General features: G+C 34.9%; 1 protein-coding gene and 2 pseudogenes across 1 annotated transcript; 1 reads left to right on the top strand and 2 right to left on the bottom strand.

The window, feature by feature from the left end:
• The first annotated feature begins 444 nt into the window (after positions 1-444).
• On the top strand, positions 445-14709 carry LOC114711987 (protein CURVATURE THYLAKOID 1B, chloroplastic-like; annotated as a pseudogene).
• Positions 2429-5236, bottom strand: LOC114711994 (anthranilate N-methyltransferase-like; annotated as a pseudogene).
• Positions 14710-15070: 361 nt separating the features above from the next.
• On the bottom strand, positions 15071-17218 carry LOC114711993 (anthranilate N-methyltransferase-like). The gene is made up of 4 exons (XM_028896444.1): positions 16645-17218; positions 15797-16107; positions 15622-15686; positions 15071-15535 (listed from the first exon to the last, which is right to left on the bottom strand). The coding sequence occupies exons 1-4, from the start codon at positions 17115-17117 to the stop codon at positions 15239-15241; spliced, it is 1146 nt and encodes a 381-aa protein (XP_028752277.1). The 5' UTR covers positions 17118-17218; the 3' UTR covers positions 15071-15238.
• Between the last annotated feature and the right edge of the window lie 2121 nt (positions 17219-19339).

Genomic DNA, 19339 nt, shown 5'->3' with positions numbered 1-19339 from the left:
AAAGCACAGGCATTCGAGTAATGAGATGTGGCTATGTTAGGTACTCTTATTAGATACTATTAAGTAACATGTAGACGAATTGTCTAAGGATGTAAAATTTTGCACTGGAACCTAAACGGAGAAAAAGCACCATATTTGTGTAATACTTTAAGACACCAAGCAAATTTTTCAAACTATATTAACACTTGGTGTTTTAGTGTGTGTCTTCTCTCTGTGTCTGAGTAACTGTGTAGTATCCTGTCTTTTGTGTATGTGTTTGTACCTCTTTCCTTGGCTGCCAGTGCTTTTGTAGTATGAGATTATTTGTAGAATGGTTGTGTCATGTCGCAAAATCGCCACAATATTCTGGCAATGACCACAACATTGCCATATAAACATGAGCCTCGTGAATGTTACAGCTAATCTATAAAGTATGGACGCTTAAATTGTTGTATGGAAGATGATATGGTCCTTGAAATTACAGATAGAAACTGTATGTTTTACTGTGCTTGCTCCATTCATGTTTGTGTTACTATCAGGGCGTTTAGCTGCTAATGCTTTTAACGTATTCAGGAAGTGGTAATTCATTAAGTGATTACTTCAGGTCGCAAAATTGCTCGCAATGTGATGGCAATGGCAAGCTCGGCAACAGGTGAAGCCCCTCCAGCAGTTGTTACAGGACAAGAGATTTCAACAGAAGTGTCACAGCTGAGCCCCCAGAGCTTGTTAAGAAGATTCAACAAGCTGTACGCAATTCAGATCCTCTGCAGTCACTTGTATAATGTATTCAGAGAGATGATAGGAAAAAGAATATGCATACAATGAAAGTATTGATTGGATTAGATTCCAGATGCAGTTTCACTGTATTATTTCTCTCTCTTTGAATGAATGGCTCTATGAATAGAGAGGATCCGCTCCAAGTTATAGGAATGTGTTTGATATTTTTGAACTTGTTTATCCCTAATGGTTAAAGTGACTGACTTTATGTTGGGTTTATAGTGGGACAAAGTTGAAGATAAATATGCAGTGAGCACAGTAGCAGCAGCTGGTGTAGTTGCGTTGTGGGGCACAGCTGGGATGATGTCGGTAGGTTATCTGAATTCTTAGTTCGTATTCTCTGATCATAACGTCCTTCTATTTACAGCCAGTTTCAAGTTTTGTTTAGCTCAGTTGGTAACTATTTGTAGCTATCTTATAAAACAGGCAATCGATAGGCTTCCTTTGATTCCTGGGATGCTTGAGGTTGTGGGCATTGGCTACACTGGGGTAAGTTTAATATGCTTCGCTGCTGTTATCACCGTATGTCACTCACTCTTCTCAATTAATGATTATAACAATTTGTCCAGAACCTGGAGATCTGTGTTTGCTTCTTTTGAAAAACACTAGAACAGTGAAGCTTTAAATGCACTACGCTAATCCAGGAAAATGCTCTATAATATCAAAAGAAGAAGAAACAAGTTTCTCAAGAAACTCGAAACCTGCCTCGTAATCCTTTTGTTTCTTATTGCTTCTTGGGTAACAGATATTGCTGGTCTATCTATTAACTCATCATCTCTGTTCCTTTTTACAGTGGTTCGCTTACAAGAACCTAGTTTTCAAGCCAGACAGGTGAGCCTTATACACTGGTTGAAAATTTGAATTTAATCAATTCATCAAGTTCTGAACGATATTTTTCAAAATCCCATTACTTTGCTTTTAGTCATAACCATGCCATTAATAAGCATGTTTAACGCAATTACAGGGAAGCTTTTGTTCGAAAAGTAAAAGAAACATACTACGAAATAACTGGGAGCAGTGCCTAGAGGAGGAGCCATTGACACAAGCAAGGACTGTGGTTGAAGATACGGAACCATTGTTGATAAATGCTTCTGACCATATACTACATTATCCAATGTAATGTTACGCGATTATCTGTACTGAAAATAAATGTAACTTTCACATCATTTCCACCATTATCTCGTACAGTTTTTAAGGGTGGGAAAAACAATAAATTTATGGCGCCTCATTCACCCAGTACAAGAATATTGTCTCCCCTGTATTTGTTATCTGCAGGCACACCTCATGAGCAGATCGCATCTATTTCATATAGATATCCTTTGGGATTCATTCAATTCATTCAGAATTACGCTTCCTAAAAAAGCATATTTAGTTAGATCTCACCTCAAGGATGATTTTAGGTGTTACAGTCTTGAAGCCTCTTTTACCGTTCTGTATGAATTTTAGGTATTACTGAGTTAAGTAAAGCTACTGTCATCATCAAAAAGAAACATATATGTTGTGTGGAATGTTGTGACAAGAGAGAAGAATTATAGGGTAACCATACCATACTTCCATATCCAATTTAGATTCTCCCCACACTTCTTCCGAATAACCAGTTGGATTACAGAATGCAAACTAAATTATCATATTTATTATCATTAGGTTAATTATAAAATGCGTAATAATACTCTCAGAAAATGGAAATATCTATTTGAAGAATTCCATAATCCAAAAGTTACGAACAAAACATTCATATCTGATGCCACTAAACCCTGCTGCCGTAGCCAATTCCATGAACTCTTGCTCACTTCTCTCTTTGCCACCTGGGTTCTGAGTCAGCATTACGAGATCAAGCTGGGAGGTGCTCTTTGCCGCAGCAGAAGTCTGTGGTACAATGGGCAAAACTGCGTCTATCCGCGACCACTTTTCCATCTTCAGGAATGGCATTGTAACAGTTCTTCAACAGCTTCAAGCACCATTCATCACTCCAATCATGAAGTATCCACTACAAAGTTTACCAAAATAAAGCTGAAATTAATTAACCTCTAATTACCATATTGATTATATAATTATCACTACTCACAACCCCACCTTCATGAAGATGGCATCTCCTTGAGGCACGCTTTCAAACATATCTCCTCCCACATGTTCGACTCCTAGAACGTCACAATCATTGATTTAATCACCGATAATTGTTTGTTTTGTTTTCAAGAAAAGCTTACGTGAACGCTTCAGAGAGTTCCAAATTCAGTGTGCAATGACATACCAGGATAAGGAGGAGCGTGCTGGATGACATGAGGCAGGTCGAAATTGATTCCTTGAACGTGAGGACATTTATTAGTGATCAAGCTTAGAGTAACCCCAAGACCTCCACCAACGTCGACGAGTCGGGTGATGTCCTCGAAACCTCGGTAGGATTCAAGAATTTTGGTCACAACTAAGGTGGTCTGATTCACCATTGCCTTGTTGAAGACCTCGTTAAACCTTGAATCCAATCCCGGATACTCGAAAGCATGTGAGCCATGCACCCTATTGAACGCTAACCCCTCCTTCACATATTGCATCCTTCAATTCTCGCCTAAAATTTCCATACTTATCAAGTTTACAGCAAGTCGAAAATGACTTCTTGTAATACATTATTGGGACGACCAAATATTTTTTCGGGCCAATACAATTTTTGGTCTCTAAAATTTGGGTATAATTTGATTTTAGTCCTTCAGATTTCAAACACATAGTTTTAGTTCTTAGAATTTAGTTAATTTTAAAATGTTAATCCTTGGATATGTAATAGTATTAAAATCTATTAAAGTGTCATAAACAGCATTAAACTGGTGATTTAAACTTACCAAATGACACCTAATCGAACCTTGTGTGGATAATAGAAGAAAACAAAAGGAACAAATCCTCAAAACAAAACTCTCTCGCCTCTTTTTTTTTTTTGTCACCATTTGTTTTTAGGAGCTTTTGCATCATCAGGAAATAACGTTTTAATATGGACTAAATTTTAGTGGCTAAAATCACGGGTTTTGAATTTGAAGAATCAAAACTAAATAGGTTCAAATTTCAGTGATAAAAAATTATATTAACCCTTTTCTATTTGTCTATATTCTAATTTTTTTTCATATTACATGTAATTCGTAGAGAAAAAATAAATGATATGATAACCTAAAATAAAGCAAAAGCAATAGACCAGAGATAATAATAGGGGTAAAAAGTCAATTGGTTAGAGAGAATTGTAATCAAATTCTAAAGGAAAAAAATAGTTACAAAATAAGTCTCAGAAATTGTCATTTTCTACTCTAAAACCTTATTACTGGCTGCTTAATTTGTTGTTATTAAGATTTTTTGTAATTATTTTTCTTTCTTGAAATCTCATTGTAATTCTCCCAATTTGGTTATCTTTATTCCAATATTTTTATATCGAATGATCATAAAGCTTTAAAACTATTTTCAACTATTCAATAGTTAATAAATTAAATTAATATATATAATTGACTCAAATAGAAAGGAAAGGAGTAAACGAATTATCATATAAAGAAGAAAAATGAATCTTAATTCAATAGTTCCTCTTGAATGATTGTATAGCCGTAAAAATCCATTTAAGGAATTATACTTCTGTATTGTAGTTTAAAACTTTTTTCCTTTCACTCTTTAGAGCAGCTTAATAATTTAACCTTTTTTATTGTAAGCTTAAATTTAACCTTATATATATCATAATTAATGAATCCAATATTTAATCACACTCGCTGGCCGAAAAAATTTCAATTAGACTATTGTTCTTTTCATCTTAAGATAAAAATCCATATATATTCCTATAATATTATCCTCAATTTTTAATATAAGAGTTATATAACAAATTCATAAATATTAAAAAAATTAGTTAAATTAGTTATTTGTCAAGTATTATCTTTTCTAAAATATTTTTATTAATTATGTATATTATTAGAATGAAATTTTTTTTAATATATGCGGTTTTTATGAGCAGGTCCAGATTGAATCTCTCACTAGTTTTTGTTTTGTATTTAGAAAAAAACACTTACTAACCAGCTGTCAAGGAAGACCTTATCTTGAATCAACGCAATAAAAGGGCCCAACGACACCCCATCTTCATTTCTCGCAAAGAATTTGGCCACCGGACGGAGGCCGTACACTCGTCGGGAACACCCCCGGCCCTCGATCCTCATCGGTGATGACGGAACAGGTAAGAACAGAGTGCGACGCTAGAAGCCAGAGGAGACGATCGAGGCGGAAGGCGCTTCGGAGTTCTTGCAAGAAAGCTCCGTCGCGATCTCAGCGGCGGAGAGCTTGGCGCCGTGACCAGCTCTATGAATGACGTCGAAGACACCGAGCTCCACCGCTGTTTGCATCGCCATGGAAATCGCAGTGGAGGTCGCGAGCTGCATGGCGTAGGCGAAACTCTCTTCTTCGATGTCATCTATTTTTGGCGATTGGTGACTGCTCGCTTCGTCGTGAAGAGGCTTAGACTGAGACTGAGATTGTGGTGCCTGAGCCTGAGCCATCATGAGTGGGTAAGTTGAAGGGAGAAATGTGTATGCTTTGATTCAAAAGATTTATGAATCACCAGATTTATAGGGCTCTGAAGAACAAATAATAGTGTTTGGCAAAGAAAGTGACCATGGGGCCTCTTCATTTCGAAAAGAAAATGAATTGGCATTTCGTTCGCCTATCATTTCTTACTTTCTTTCTATTATCTCTTCTCGTTCTTATTATCTCTATTCTTCTTCTTATTATAGAGACGAATAACCGAATTATGTTGATAAAAAACAGTTAAAATTAGTTAAGAACAATCAATTATAAAAATATAATTTTTTTCTAAAAATACCCTCATTATAAAAGAGAGAGCATGAGATTAAATATTGAAAGAAAGATGGGAGGGAGAGAGAGTGTGATTGGAACAATAAATTGGGTAAATAGAAAATCAACACAAAAAAGTAGAGACAACTTTTAAGTATCTCTATATATAGGAATATACCCTAAGCATCAAATGTCTCTTTAATAAGAACGGATATAAATTTATTTAACTAATTAATTAGATTAAAAAATTAAATAAATTTAATATAAAAAATATGATATGTTTATTTAAACATCACAATCATTTTTAAATATAAAAATAAAAATAAATTTTATATTTAAAATTAAAATCAACTTATAATTATTTCTATATCTATTTGAAGGAGTATCTTTCTCTGTGACTTAATAATTTAAAGATAATGATTGAAGTATGGATATGATAGCTGAAAATAAACCACCTAATAATTTAAAGATACTGATTACAGTATGGACACGATCACCGAAAATGAAATTACATAGCTCAGTAGGCCCCTAGTCCCACATCAAAGGGTTGTTAAACATTTGACTTTGGTTATAAATATAAAATTTTAGTTTATTTAATCTTTATTTATTATTTTTTAAATTAATTTATTTAACTTATAAATTAATATACTAATTTAATTATATATAAAATAATATTTAGTAATATAATCATGTCATGATTGTTAGGATTAAATAATTTCTTTTTTTCTAATATACTTCAACTTATACTTTATATAAAGTTAAATAGCTAAAATCATGCTCACCCCTTATCTCTAATTATATAACTCAATTATCTAGTATGTATATTAATAAAGCTTAATTTTTATATATTTAATCCCACTTTAATCTAGGAACTAAATTGGGCTCAAATAAATTTTTATGTATTATTAGATTAATTGATTAATTTTAAAATATTTCATAACTATTGAGATTTTGGATTAAAATATGAATATTTTGGGATGTTCAATTTTAACTCGAAATTAATATTCCCTATTTTTTTAAAATAATTTTTAAATTTTTAGAAAGATTATTTTTGAAATTTTTTAAATTTCTTACTGGTGCAAAATTATTTCTTAAAATTCAAACACAGTCCAATAACTAAATTCAAATAGTTCAATCAAGTATTAATAGGCTTCGGTTTTGGATTAAAAAAATTTCCTCTTTTCTTTTAAATTAACCTAGCTGCCACTCCTTAGGGGTCCTCTCTCGATTTTCCAACGATCCTTCTTTTCTTTTTATGGCGGTCACCTCGTCAACTCCACTCATCATATTCCATCATCGCGTTTTTTGATTTCCTTTCGTCAGCATCCACTCACCATATTCCATCATCATCCGTTCAATTGATTCCCCTCTATTTACCGCACGGACACGCGCGCAACCACACCATCCATCCTCATCATTCCAACCGCGCATACTTCACCCTTGTTATTTTCCTTATCCGCCATGATCGTGCTATGTACGAAGCTTGGGAAGAAGCTTTTCACCGTGACAGTTTAAGCTTGTTTGGGAGATAACTTAGAGAGGAGCATGAAAGGGGCTAGAGTGTTGGCCTAGCATTCGAAGACCATTTATTTTTTAATTTAAAGATTTGAGATTATTTAATTTTAAATTGTATTTTTATAAGATAATTTAGTTTTAAATTGTCATTTTTATTCTTAAATTAGATTGATATTTGGATATATTTGTACCAAGATACTTATTAAAATTTATGTTTATTAACTTTTGTATTGTTAATTAAATTTATAATTGAGTTTTCATTGTAAATTTAATTATTAACATGGTTTGAATTGTAAATTTGAATTCTGTTGCCTCTTGATTTTTTAACTGAGTTAGTGAATTATCTAATTATTTAATTGAATGATTTTAAGCATAATTTTTAGAATTAATTGTTATTGGTTTTTTATGGTTTAATTAACAAGTCCTATGCAGTTATGAGTTCTCTAATAGTTTAAGTGTTTTTGAATGTGAGATTTTTTTGTTTCAAGTAGATAATTGAACTTATTAATTCCATTCTCTTGTCACTTCTCTTTGATCTAATTAATTGATTTAGGCTATGAAAGTTAATTCTAAGTAAATCCAAAGTTGTTCCCTCTACTGTATTTGAAGAAAATCCCTCGTTTTTGCTTTCTTAATTTTCTGCCTTTTGCTTTCCCTTCTAAACAAAACCTCCCAAAAAATTACATTGGCATTCATTTGGTTTACTTCAATTTTTGTATAGAGTCTAGAGCATTTGCATATTGCATTTAGATTTAGTAGATTGCATTTTATTTTAGATCCATTTTATTGCATTTTTCATCACCTAAATTTTTACCTAAATAAACCTATAACTTGCTCTTTGAAAGTAATAATCTTGGTTGATCCTAAATTATAAATCATTTGAGACTTTGTTTAATTGAGTACTTTCATGATAGAGTTAGCATCAATGTATATGTATCAAAAAATTAATTGATATCTAAAAATTTATTCTTTCTTGTTTTTTAAGCTTTATAGGCGTTTCAGGAAAAATATTTAATTGTTTTTAAGACTTTGTAAAGAGTGTTGTAGGAGATATGAACTCCTTTAAAATTGTGTATGATCACTAGGGAGAAATTAAAGGCAGCATATATTTTTCCTATTGATCAAGATATAAAGCTATGATAGAGATTAAACGAGACGGTTGTTGTGGCAATCTAATCAGCTGGCACAAAATTCCAAAACCCCACTGTGCTTTTTACTGCTTCTACTTTCTCTCTCTTCTTTCATTATATTTCTTCTCTTTGTTTGGTGAGATTAATATCCTATTTAATTAATGATTGAAAACAAATCAGTTGAGAGGTATAGTTAGATAAAAAAAGCAAAAAACAAATCACTCTTTTAGCTTGTTTAAGGGCTTAAGCCCTCGTTTAATTTGTATCAAGAAAAAAAAAATCTTTCTGTTTTCCATTGTTTTTTTCTATGTTCGATTTAAAAAAAAAAAAACTACATATTTTTAAGTTCAAGCTTCATGGTTTGCATTTCTGGCACAAAATTCCAAAACCCCACTGTGCTTTTTAGTGCTTCTACTTTCCCTCTTCCTTTCACTATATTTCTTCTCTTTCTTTGTTGTGATTAATCCTATTTAATTAATGATTGAAAACAAATCAGTTGAGAGGTATAGTTAGATAAAAAAGCAAAAATAAATCACTCTTTTAGCTTGTTTAAGGGCTTAAGCCCTCGTTTAATTTGTATCAAGAAAAAAATCTTTCTGTTTTCCATTTGTTTTTCTATGTTCGATTTTTTAAAAAAAAAAACTACATTTTTTTAAGTTCAAGCTTCATGGTTTGCATACGTGGTCAAGATCTAGTTCGATATATGATAAAAATTATTAAAAAAAGCAGAATATGTGCACAGAATCCATTTGCTGATCCTCCCTCCTCTATTTATTAATTGGCTAGCTGGCTTAGGAGTTACTACTAAGTTAATTAGAGGCTGATTTGTAAGTCTTCATCTTCATCGACTTAAGAAGAACCATTTTTGTGGAGGAGCTGAATTCAAAAAATTTCTAGCTAACTACTCTTGTATGAACGCATGGGCAGAGGCCTCTTCTCTCCTCAATTTTGGTGGTTATATTAGGCCCTGCTCAATAACTTTCCAAATTCAAAGTCCTGATCTGTAATAATGATCTCTCTTTAACGACCATTAAATTGTACTTTTCTCTTTTTTTCTTAAAAAAGTGTTTTAAGGATGGTAAGAAGGGAAAAGAGTATGTATATATATATTTATAAATTATTCCCAAGTCATTTTAGGTTTAAAATTAATCTCTATCAGATTGGTAACGTTAAGGTTAAAATCCTTTCAACAAATACGCTTTTCGAAATTTGAACTTGTGTTCTCCTTTTTATAGGGATAAGACTACTTACCATCTAAATTAACAGCTTGCTGATAGGGAAAGAATGAGCATATTATATTCTCCCTCCTAACACAGAAGGATCAGGCACAACTAGAAGGCACGCGTTCAATTAAAGTAGAAGTGCTTTGTTAGTAGACAACTATGTGAATACAAGGGATTTAATATAGGTGCTCATCATGAAACTCATCAAATGTGGACAATTCATATTTGATGAGCTTGGGGTGCCCAAACCCATTCCGTCACAAGGACATAATGTTGCAGATATTGAAGAGTTGTCAACATAAAGTTATAAATGAAAAGGGAAAGGAAGAAAAAAAGGAAATGAAATGAAGTGTATTTGATCGAAGAATTCCATAACCCAGAAGATCTCCTAAAGCCGACTGAGATGGCTAATTGCAAGAAGTCCTTTCCACTTGGATTTTGAGTGTTCATATAACCGGAAACACTGCTTCCAGCCACCACTATCACCTTTCCATCTTCAGTGGTTCTTCGAGCACAACTCATCACTCCAATCATCAAGTATATATCCACCCAATTATCCTCTTCTTGGGTCTAATCAATATTACATTTTCTTATAACCAAAATATATTATAAAATGGAGAGATATAAATCTAAATCAGCAAGAGATTTCACTAATCAATTGCCTACTATATATCTACTTGAAGAACTCCATGACCCAGAAGTTGTCAACAAAGCATTCATATCTAATAATGGCGTTAAAGCAAGATGAAGTAGCCAAATGCATGAACTGTTGCTCATTCCTCTCTTTGCCAGCAGGGCTTTGAGTTGCCATAAGTAAGTAAGTCAAGTTGAGAGATGCTCTTTGTTACAGCAGAAGTATCTGGTGTTGTGAGAAAAACTGCATCTATTACAATCACCTTTCCATCTTCTCGGATTGCACTATAACAGTTCTTTAATAGCTTTAAGCACTTGTTATGAGTCCCACATTGGGGAATTTTACAAGTATTGTGGGGTTTATAAGTTTAAAGGGCTCTCCCTCCTAATAGGCTAGTCTTTTGGGATTGGACTCTCCCCTTGGACTTATGCTCATCACATTGGTGTTTTCATTAACAGTCGGCCAACCGGAAAGGGCTACCTGGGGAGGGTTCTGACCGGTAAGAAGACCGAGTGAAGTGTTGTAGAGTGGAGCTGCCGGGAACATCGGCTCTCGAGGGGTGCTCTATTATGAGTCCCACAGTGGGGAGTCTCACAAGTGTTGTGGGATTTATAAGTTCAAAGGGCTCTCCCTCCCAATAAGCTAGTCTTTTGGGATGGGCTCTCCCTTTGGGTTTATGCTTATCATATTGATGCTTTTATTGAGAGTCGACCAACAGGAAAGGGCTACCTGCGGAGGGTTCTGACTGGTAAGAAGATCGAGTGAAGTGCCGTAGAGTGGAGCCGTCGGGGACATTGGCTCTCGAGAGGGGTGCTCTATTATGAGTCCTATATCAGGGAATCTCACAAATGTTGTGGGGCTTAATAGTTTAAGGAGCTCTCCCTCCCACTAGACTAGTCTTTTGGGATTGGGCTCTCCCCTTAGGCTTATGCTCATCACACTGGTACTTTCATTGAGAGTCGACAACTAGAAAGGGCTACTTGCGGAGGGTTCTGACCGGTGAGAAGACTGAGTAAAGTGCCGTAGAATGGAGCCGCCGGGGACGTCGGCTCTTGAGGGGGTGCTTTGTTATGAGTCCTACATTGGGAGATCTCACAAGTGTTGTGGGGTTTATAAGTTTAAGAGGCTCTCCTCCTAATGGGCTAGTCTTTTGGGATTGGGCTCTCCCCTTGGGCTTATGCTCATCACATTAGTGCTTTCATTGAGAGTCGACCAACCGGAAAGGGTTACCTGCGGAGGGTTCTGACCGGTAAGAAGACCGAGTGAAATGCCGTAGAGCGGAGTCACCAGGGACGTTGGCTCTTGAGAGGGGTGCTTTGTTATGAGTCCCATATCGAGGAATCTCACAAGTATTGCGGGGTTTATAAGTTTAAGGGGCTCTCCCTCCTAATAGGCTAGTCTTTTGGGATTGGGCTTTTTCCTTGGGCTTATGCTCATCACAACACTTCTCATCGTTCCAATTATAAAGTATCTACTACCATTGATGAATCCATAATATCACTAACCCCTCATCCTTAGGGATACTATAGTTTATTAGTAGAGTTAGTTACTAAATTCTTCAATTCCATATAACTCACCTTCATAAAGATGGCGTCCTTTTAGGCATGCTTGCAAACATATCTCCCCCCACCTGTTAGATTTCTGTAACATAAAAATTAAAATTCAATGTTTTAGTACCACATGAAACTCACATATAACTTGATGAGCTCAAAATAAATTACTTTTATATCATTAATGAATGTTTATTTTCTACATATACAGCTACTTTGTCATTAAAATGTATACTTTGAGAATGAACAAGTAAAGAAAGTGAAATGTTAATTATTACTGGGACCCCATTTTGGTTAGCACAAAATCATTCAATATTTTAACCTATAATTAAGCCCTCTCGCACACGAACCAAACCCCTCAAGGCTTCAACATAGTCATTGCTTCTAGGTTCTTCCTGGAAAACTTGAAAGGCAATGTTGTTTGCAGAGAGTTTAGCACGCACCTTCAACTTTTTTGGACATTTCATTGAACATTCTCAGAATACAATGGAGTGTTAAAAAGCTTTCTGGATCTTCTTTATCCTCTTCAAGCTTGTGGTGTCGTATAGGTATTATTACTTTTTTTTTCCAAATATATAATTGTCGAGTAGTCATTTGGTGTTTCGCTTTATTAGAGCAGAAGTGAAAACAAGGCAACATAACTCAAATGAAAATAAGGCAACAGAGACACTCAAGGAGAAGAGTAAGTAACATGTGTATTGATTGTATTTCTATAAATAGTAGTAGCCCAATATATAGAGATTACTATCTAGTACAGGTGTTACACGTGTAAAGCAAAAGTAAAAAAGGAGAGAAGAATTCTACCAGCGTCCCACTCTCCGTTATGGGCTTTGTTTAAATGTTGTGCTTGGTTTGTCTTAGGCTTCAATACCCCCCATGAGTTGAACTGGACTGGAAGGACAGTGAGACTCAAATGCAAGATATTGAACTGAGAGGTAGGAAGAGGCTTGGTTAAGATGGCTGCAATCTGATCTCTGGAAGAGACATGCAGAAGATTGAGAAGATCAAAAGTGAGGCATTCACACACAAAATGATAGTCCAAGGAAATATGTTTGGCCTTGGAGTGAAAAATAGTATTGGCAACAAGGTAGGTGGCACCCAAATTGTCACAGTAGAGAAAAGGTGCATCAGGAAGGTAAATGCCAAGCTCATATAATAGGTTTTGTGGCCAGATAACCTCGCTAGCAGTGGTGGCAATGGCTTTATACTCAGCCTTAATGCTTGAGCGAGCTACAGAGGCTTGTTTTTTTGAACTCTGAGCAATTAGATTAGGACTGAGGTAGACAGCAAAGGCCCCTGTGGATCGGTAATCATCTAGGTTGCCTCCCCAATTAGCATCCGAAAAGGTAGAAAGGGTGAGAGACGGGGAAGACTTGATATGCAGAGCATAATGAAAAGTTCCTCTGAGATAGTGTAAGATGCGTTTGATAGCTGTCCAGTAGTGCTCCTTTGGGTGGTGCATAAATTGACAAACACGGTTGATGGCAAAGGTGATATCTGACCTGGTAAAACTTAAATACTGAAGGCTGCAAACAATACTTCGGTAGTGGTGAGGATTGGGATAATCAGGACTAAGGGAGGCAGTGAGAATAGAACCCGAGGCCATAGGTGTTGACACTAGTTGAGCATTGGACATGTTGGCTTTCTCAAGAAGGTCGAGAATGTATTTTTTTTTTGAGAAAGAATAAGACCAGAGGTGGAAGGAAGAACCTCAATGCCCAAAAAGTAGTGCAATTTATCAAGATTCTTGACAAGAAAAGAGACACCAAGAGCAGTGATCAGATTATTAATAGCATCAGCAGAGGACCCAGTAACAATTATGTCATCAACATAAATTAAAATATAGATAGTGCAATGAGAGTTGTGACAGATGAATAGTAAAGTATTTGATCGAGAAGAGTAGAAACCAAGTTCAGATAGACGAGCACTGCGGCGAGTGAACCAAGCACGAGGGGCTTGTTTGAGGCCATAGATGGCCTTGTGCAGCTTGCAAATGTGGTGTGGAAATTTAGGATGAACAAACCCAGGAGGTTGCTGCATATATACATTCTTAGTAAGGAATCCATGAAGAAAAGCATTTTGAAAATCAATTTGATTTATTGGCCAGCCTTTTGAAACTGCAAGAGCCAGGATGAGCTGAACTGTGATGGGTTTGACAACCAGAGAGAAGGTGCCAGCAAAATCAATCCCTGGTTGTTGGTGAAATCGGTTGAGAACAAGCCGTGCTTTAAGCTTATTAAGAGTCGGGCCTAGCAAATTGGGATATTTTTAAAATTTCAGCCTTGGAGGACTAGCCCTTTTAAGCCCGCCAGCCCTGAAGGGCCGACCCTAATTCCCACCTGTCCGCAAATGAAAATAGCCCAAATATTTAATTATCTAGCAGTTCTTAATTTCATTTTCTTTTGTTAATTATTTATCATATTGCTCCCGTCACTAATCACATCAAGAGACATATTTGTCAAAGAGGTCCGTTAACCATGAAGAATTGGGTCATACATATCCAGATGAAATTAAAGGGAACAGAGCTACAACTGGGAATTAAATTAAAAAAAAAAAATATGATTTAATGATTTAATCGGCCTTAACAATTTGCTCAGAGCCTGGAGATCTGAGTTTGGTTCTTTTGGAAAACACTAGACAATGAAGGTTTAAATGCACTATGCTAATCCAGGGAAATGCTCTATAATATCAAAAGAAGAAGAAGTAAGTTTGTCAAGTTAAGACCTGCCTCAAAATCCTTTTGTTTCTTATTGCTTCTCATGTAACAGATATTGCTGGTCTATCTATTAACTCATCATCTCTGTTCCTTTTTACAGTGTTTCGCTTACAAGAACCTAGTTTCCAAGCCAGACAGGTGAGCCTTATACACAGACTTGAAATTTTGAATTTAATCAATTCATCAAGTTCTGAACAATATTTTTCAAAATCCCATTACTTTGCTTTTAGTCATAACCATGCCATTAATAAGCATGTTTAATGCAATTACAGGGATGCTTTTGTCCGAAAAGTAAAAGAAACATACCACGAAATAACTGGGAGCAGTGCCTAGAGGAGCCATGGACACGAGCAAGGATTGTGGTTGAAGATATGGCACCATTGTTGATAAATGCTTGTGACCATATACTACATTATCCAATGTAATGTTACGTGATTATCTGTACTTAAAATAAACTTCACTTTGATATCATTTCCACCATTATCTCGTACAGTTTTTAAGGGCGGGAAAAATAATAAATTTATGATGCCTGATTCACGGAGTATAAGAAAATTCTCTCCCCTGTATTTGTTTTCTGCGGGTCCTCTCCTCTGTATTTGTTATCTGCAGGCTCGCCTCATGAGGAGATCGCTTCTATTTCATATACATATCCTTTGTCATTCATTCACTGCATTCAGAATTACATTACCTAAGAAAACATATTTAGTCATCATCAAAAGAAACATATTTTCTTATGGAATGTTGTGATGAGAAAAGAATAATTATAGGGTAATCATACCGTACTTCCATATCCAATTTGTATTCTCACACTTCTTCCAAATAACACAGTTGGATTGCAGGATGCAAAATAAATCATCATATTTGATTACCAGGTTAATTATAAAATGCATAATAATACTCTCAGAAAATGGAAATATCTATTTGAAGAATTCCATAATCCAAAAGTTACGAACAAAACATTCATATCTGATGCCACTAAATCCTGCTGCCGTAGCCAATTCCATGAACTCTTGCTCACTTCTCTCTTTGCCACCTGGGTTCTGAGTCATCATCATCACATCAAGTTGGGAAGTGGTCTTTGCAGCAGCAGAAGTCTCTGGTATAATGGGCAAAACTGCGTCCACCACAATCACTTTTCCATCTTCAGGAATGGCATTGTGACAGTTCTTCAACAGCTTCAAGCACCATTCGTCACTCCAATCGTGAAGTATCCACTACAAAGTTTAGCCCAATAAAGCCGAAATTAATTAACCTCTCATTACCATATTGATTATATAACTATCATTACTAATAACCCCACCTTCATGAAGATGGCATCTCCTGGGGGCACGCTTTCAAACATATCTCCTCCCAGATGTTCGACTCCTATAACGTCACAATCATTGATTTAATTCACCGATAATTGTCTTTCTTGTTTCAAGAAAAGCTTACATGAACATTTCAGAGAGTTCCCAATTCAGTGTGCAATGACATACCAGAGTAAGGAGGAGCGTGCTGGATGACATGAGGCAGGTCGAAATTGATTCCTTGAACGTGAGGATATTTAGTAGTGATCAAGCTTAGAGTAACCCCATGACCTCCACCAACGTCAACAAGTCGGGTGATGTCCTCGAAACCTCGGTAGGATTCAAGAATTTTGGTCACAACTAAGGTGGTCTGATTCACCATTGCCTTGTTGAAGACATCGTTAAACCTTGAATCCAATCCCGGATACTCAAAAGCATGTGAGCCATACACCCTATTGAACGCTATGCCTCCTTCACATATTGCATTCTTCAATTCTCGCCTGAAATTTCCATGCTTATCAAGTTTACAGTAATAACTTTATATACACACGCACACTAAAGTCATAACTAATGAATCCAATATTCAATTGCTGACCCAAAAAAAATTCAATTTTTCTTTTCATCTTAACATAACAAGTCCATATATTTTCCTATAATATTATCTCCACCTTTAATAGTTAAATAATTAATTTATAAATATTAAAGAAATTAGTTATTTGCGACGTATTGTGTTTTTAAAAATACCTTTATTAATCATACATATTATTAAAAGGAAAAATCTAAAAAAAAAGCCTTAAAAATTAAAAAGTTGCATACAAGGACCCTTTCATAAAAATTATTGTCATTTGCTTATCAATTATTATCAAAACTTGTATTAATATTATAATGAGTCCCTATTTGTAATATTTTTATTTTTAAGGTCTTTTTTGTGATTTTTTCTTATTAGAATGAAAACCCATTAATATATACAATTATTTTAAGTAATATCAAATTGCATCTCAGACTAAATTTCATATTGAGGGAAAGGACATACTAACCAGCTATCAAGAAAGACCTTATCTTGATTCAACGCAATAAAAGGGCCCAACGACACTCCATCCTCATTTCTCGCAAAGAATTTGGCCACGGGACGGAGGCCGTACACTCGTCGGAAACACCCCGGCCCTCGATCCTCATTGGTGATGACGGAACAGGAAAGAACAGAGTGCGACGCTAGAAGCCAGAGGAGACGATCGAGTGCGGAAGGCGCTTCGGAGTTCTTGAAAGAAAGCTCTGTCGCGATCTCAGCGGCGGAGAGCTTGGCGTCGTGACCAGCTCTATGAATGACGTCGAAGACGCCGAGCTCCACCGCTGTTTGCATCGCCATGGAAATCGCGGAGGAGGTCGCGAGCTGCATGGCGTAGCAGAAACTCTCTTCTTCAACGTCATCTATTATTGGTGATTGGGGATTGCTCTCTTTGTGGTGAAGAGGCTTGGACTGAGACTGAGATTGTGGTGACTGAGCCATCATGAGTTGATAAGTTGAAGGGAGAAATATGTCTGCTTTGATTCAAAAACTTTATGAATCGGCAACGAATAATAATGCTCGGCAAAAGAAAGTGATCACGTGGCCTGTTCATTTTGAAAAGAAAATGAATTGAAGTATGTCCCCACTTTCTTTCTCTGCTATCTTTTTCTCTTGTCGCTTTATAATATATTTTTTTTTGGTCAAAACTTGTCGCTTTATAATTTGAAGATATTGATTGAAGTATGTGCATGTGGCCGAAAATAAAAGAGTATAGCCCACTAGACAACTAGTCCTATATTATGGGATTGTTATCTTGTTAGAAGCTGGTTATAGATATGAGACTTTACTTTATTTAATCTCTATTTATTATTTTTTAAAATTAATTTATTTAACTTATAAGTTAATATATAATCTAATCTTATACATAATAATATTTTAAGAAGATAATCATGTCATGATTGTTAAAATTAAGTAATTTCTTTAACTTCTTTAATCTAATCCATTTAACTTTGTATAAAATTAAATAACTAAAACCATACTCACCCTATATCTCTAATTATAAAACTTAAATATGTAGTATGTATATATATCGAAAAAATTAATTGATGCCCAAAAATTTATTCTTTCGTATTGTCTATTTAAACTTTAAAGGCGTTTAGGGAAAAATATTTAATTATTTTTAAGACCGGGTAGAGATTTTTGCAGGAGATTTGAAATCTCCTTTAAACTTGCGTCTTATCACTAGGGAGAAATTACAGGCAGCATATATTTTTACTGTTGATCAGGATAGAGACTGAACAAGATGGTTGTGGCATTCTGATCAGATGGCACAAAATTCCAAAACCCCACCATGGTTTTGGCTACTTTTACTTTCCCTCTTCCCTTCATTTCTTGCCTTTGTTGGGTGAGACGAATATCCTAATAAATTAATGATTGTAAGCAATTCAGCTGACAGGCAGTGAGCTTGAGAGACCAATCTAGATGACATAGGGGAGAACTGTGAATGCAGTTTAAAATTTTTTAACGACTCTCTCAATATACTGAGAGATTGATGTCAGCCTTCATCTTCATTGAGTTAAGCAGAACCATTTTTATTGAGCAGGTGAATTCATAAATTTTTTAGCTAACCCCTGTTCTATGAACGAATGGCTACTCCTATAAAGCATTGACATATAGAGTGTCTCCCCACTCTCTCACTCATGTGGGCGGCAAGGCCCTCCCTCTTTAACGATCATTAAATTGTACTTTTCTCATTACTTTTTAGAAAGTGTTTTACGGCAAGGGCGGAAGGAGAGGAGTATACTGTATCTATGTTTACTATGAAACTGTTCCACAAGTATTTTCAGAAGAGAGAGAGAGAGGAGAGAGGGGGAAAAGGAAGGGAAATAGAGTGCTGGTGAGGCAATGCTACATGGGACTTAATATAGAGCCAACATTGTTATATTTTCTACACGTGACATTGCTTCTAAGTGAAAACTTCCAAAATAAAATTGCATATTATTCCTAGTTTTTATTATATATATTAGACGCATTGTTTTCTTCAAAATTTGTTGAGTCTGTTGTACTATGAATGATTCATAGCTGTGTGCCTTGTTATTGATTTATATTTTATGGCGACACATGAAATCTTCCAGACTTGTAGATAGAGTGTTTCGTTAGGGATATTATATTTTCAAAAACATTTTAGGTACATGTTAAGTTCTCAAATCATATACGGGTATGTACTTCTTTTTTTGGGTTTCATGTAGGTTTATAATTAAATACTATTACATGTCAATATTTTAAAAATATAACATGTAGTTGCGTGATTGGAGAACTTAACATAATGAATATAAGAAATTTAATGTAAATATTATCTTTATATTTTCTATTTGTAATGACATTTTTTTTTGTTAAAAAAAGAGTACTTTCCAAAAATAAAGTATTTAACTTAATTTTATGAAAAAAAAATTGGGCCCTGTTTGTTTTTTTTTTTACCAGAACAATTTTATAAAATTGTTTTTTCAAAACAGATTTTGAAAACAAAGAATAAAAACATTTGTTTGGATAGTTGTTCTAAAAAATTAAATTTGAGAATAAAGATACTGAGGTTGGAGGGTGAAGCTTCAATAATAATTAAGTCTTCACATGGAGAAATAGCCATTGAGTAGAGAAAAAAAATTCCGAATTTTTTAAACAAAAAATACAAAATACAAAAAAAATTGTTTTGATTTTTTATTTTTTAA

This window comes from Neltuma alba, unplaced genomic scaffold (genome assembly GCF_004799145.2).
Source record: "Neltuma alba isolate B1F8T4 unplaced genomic scaffold, ASM479914v2 tig00011324_pilon, whole genome shotgun sequence".
Taxonomy (NCBI): domain Eukaryota; kingdom Viridiplantae; phylum Streptophyta; class Magnoliopsida; order Fabales; family Fabaceae; genus Neltuma; species Neltuma alba.
Note: the sequence above shows the minus strand (reverse complement) of the source record. Positions and strands in the feature narration are given on the sequence as shown.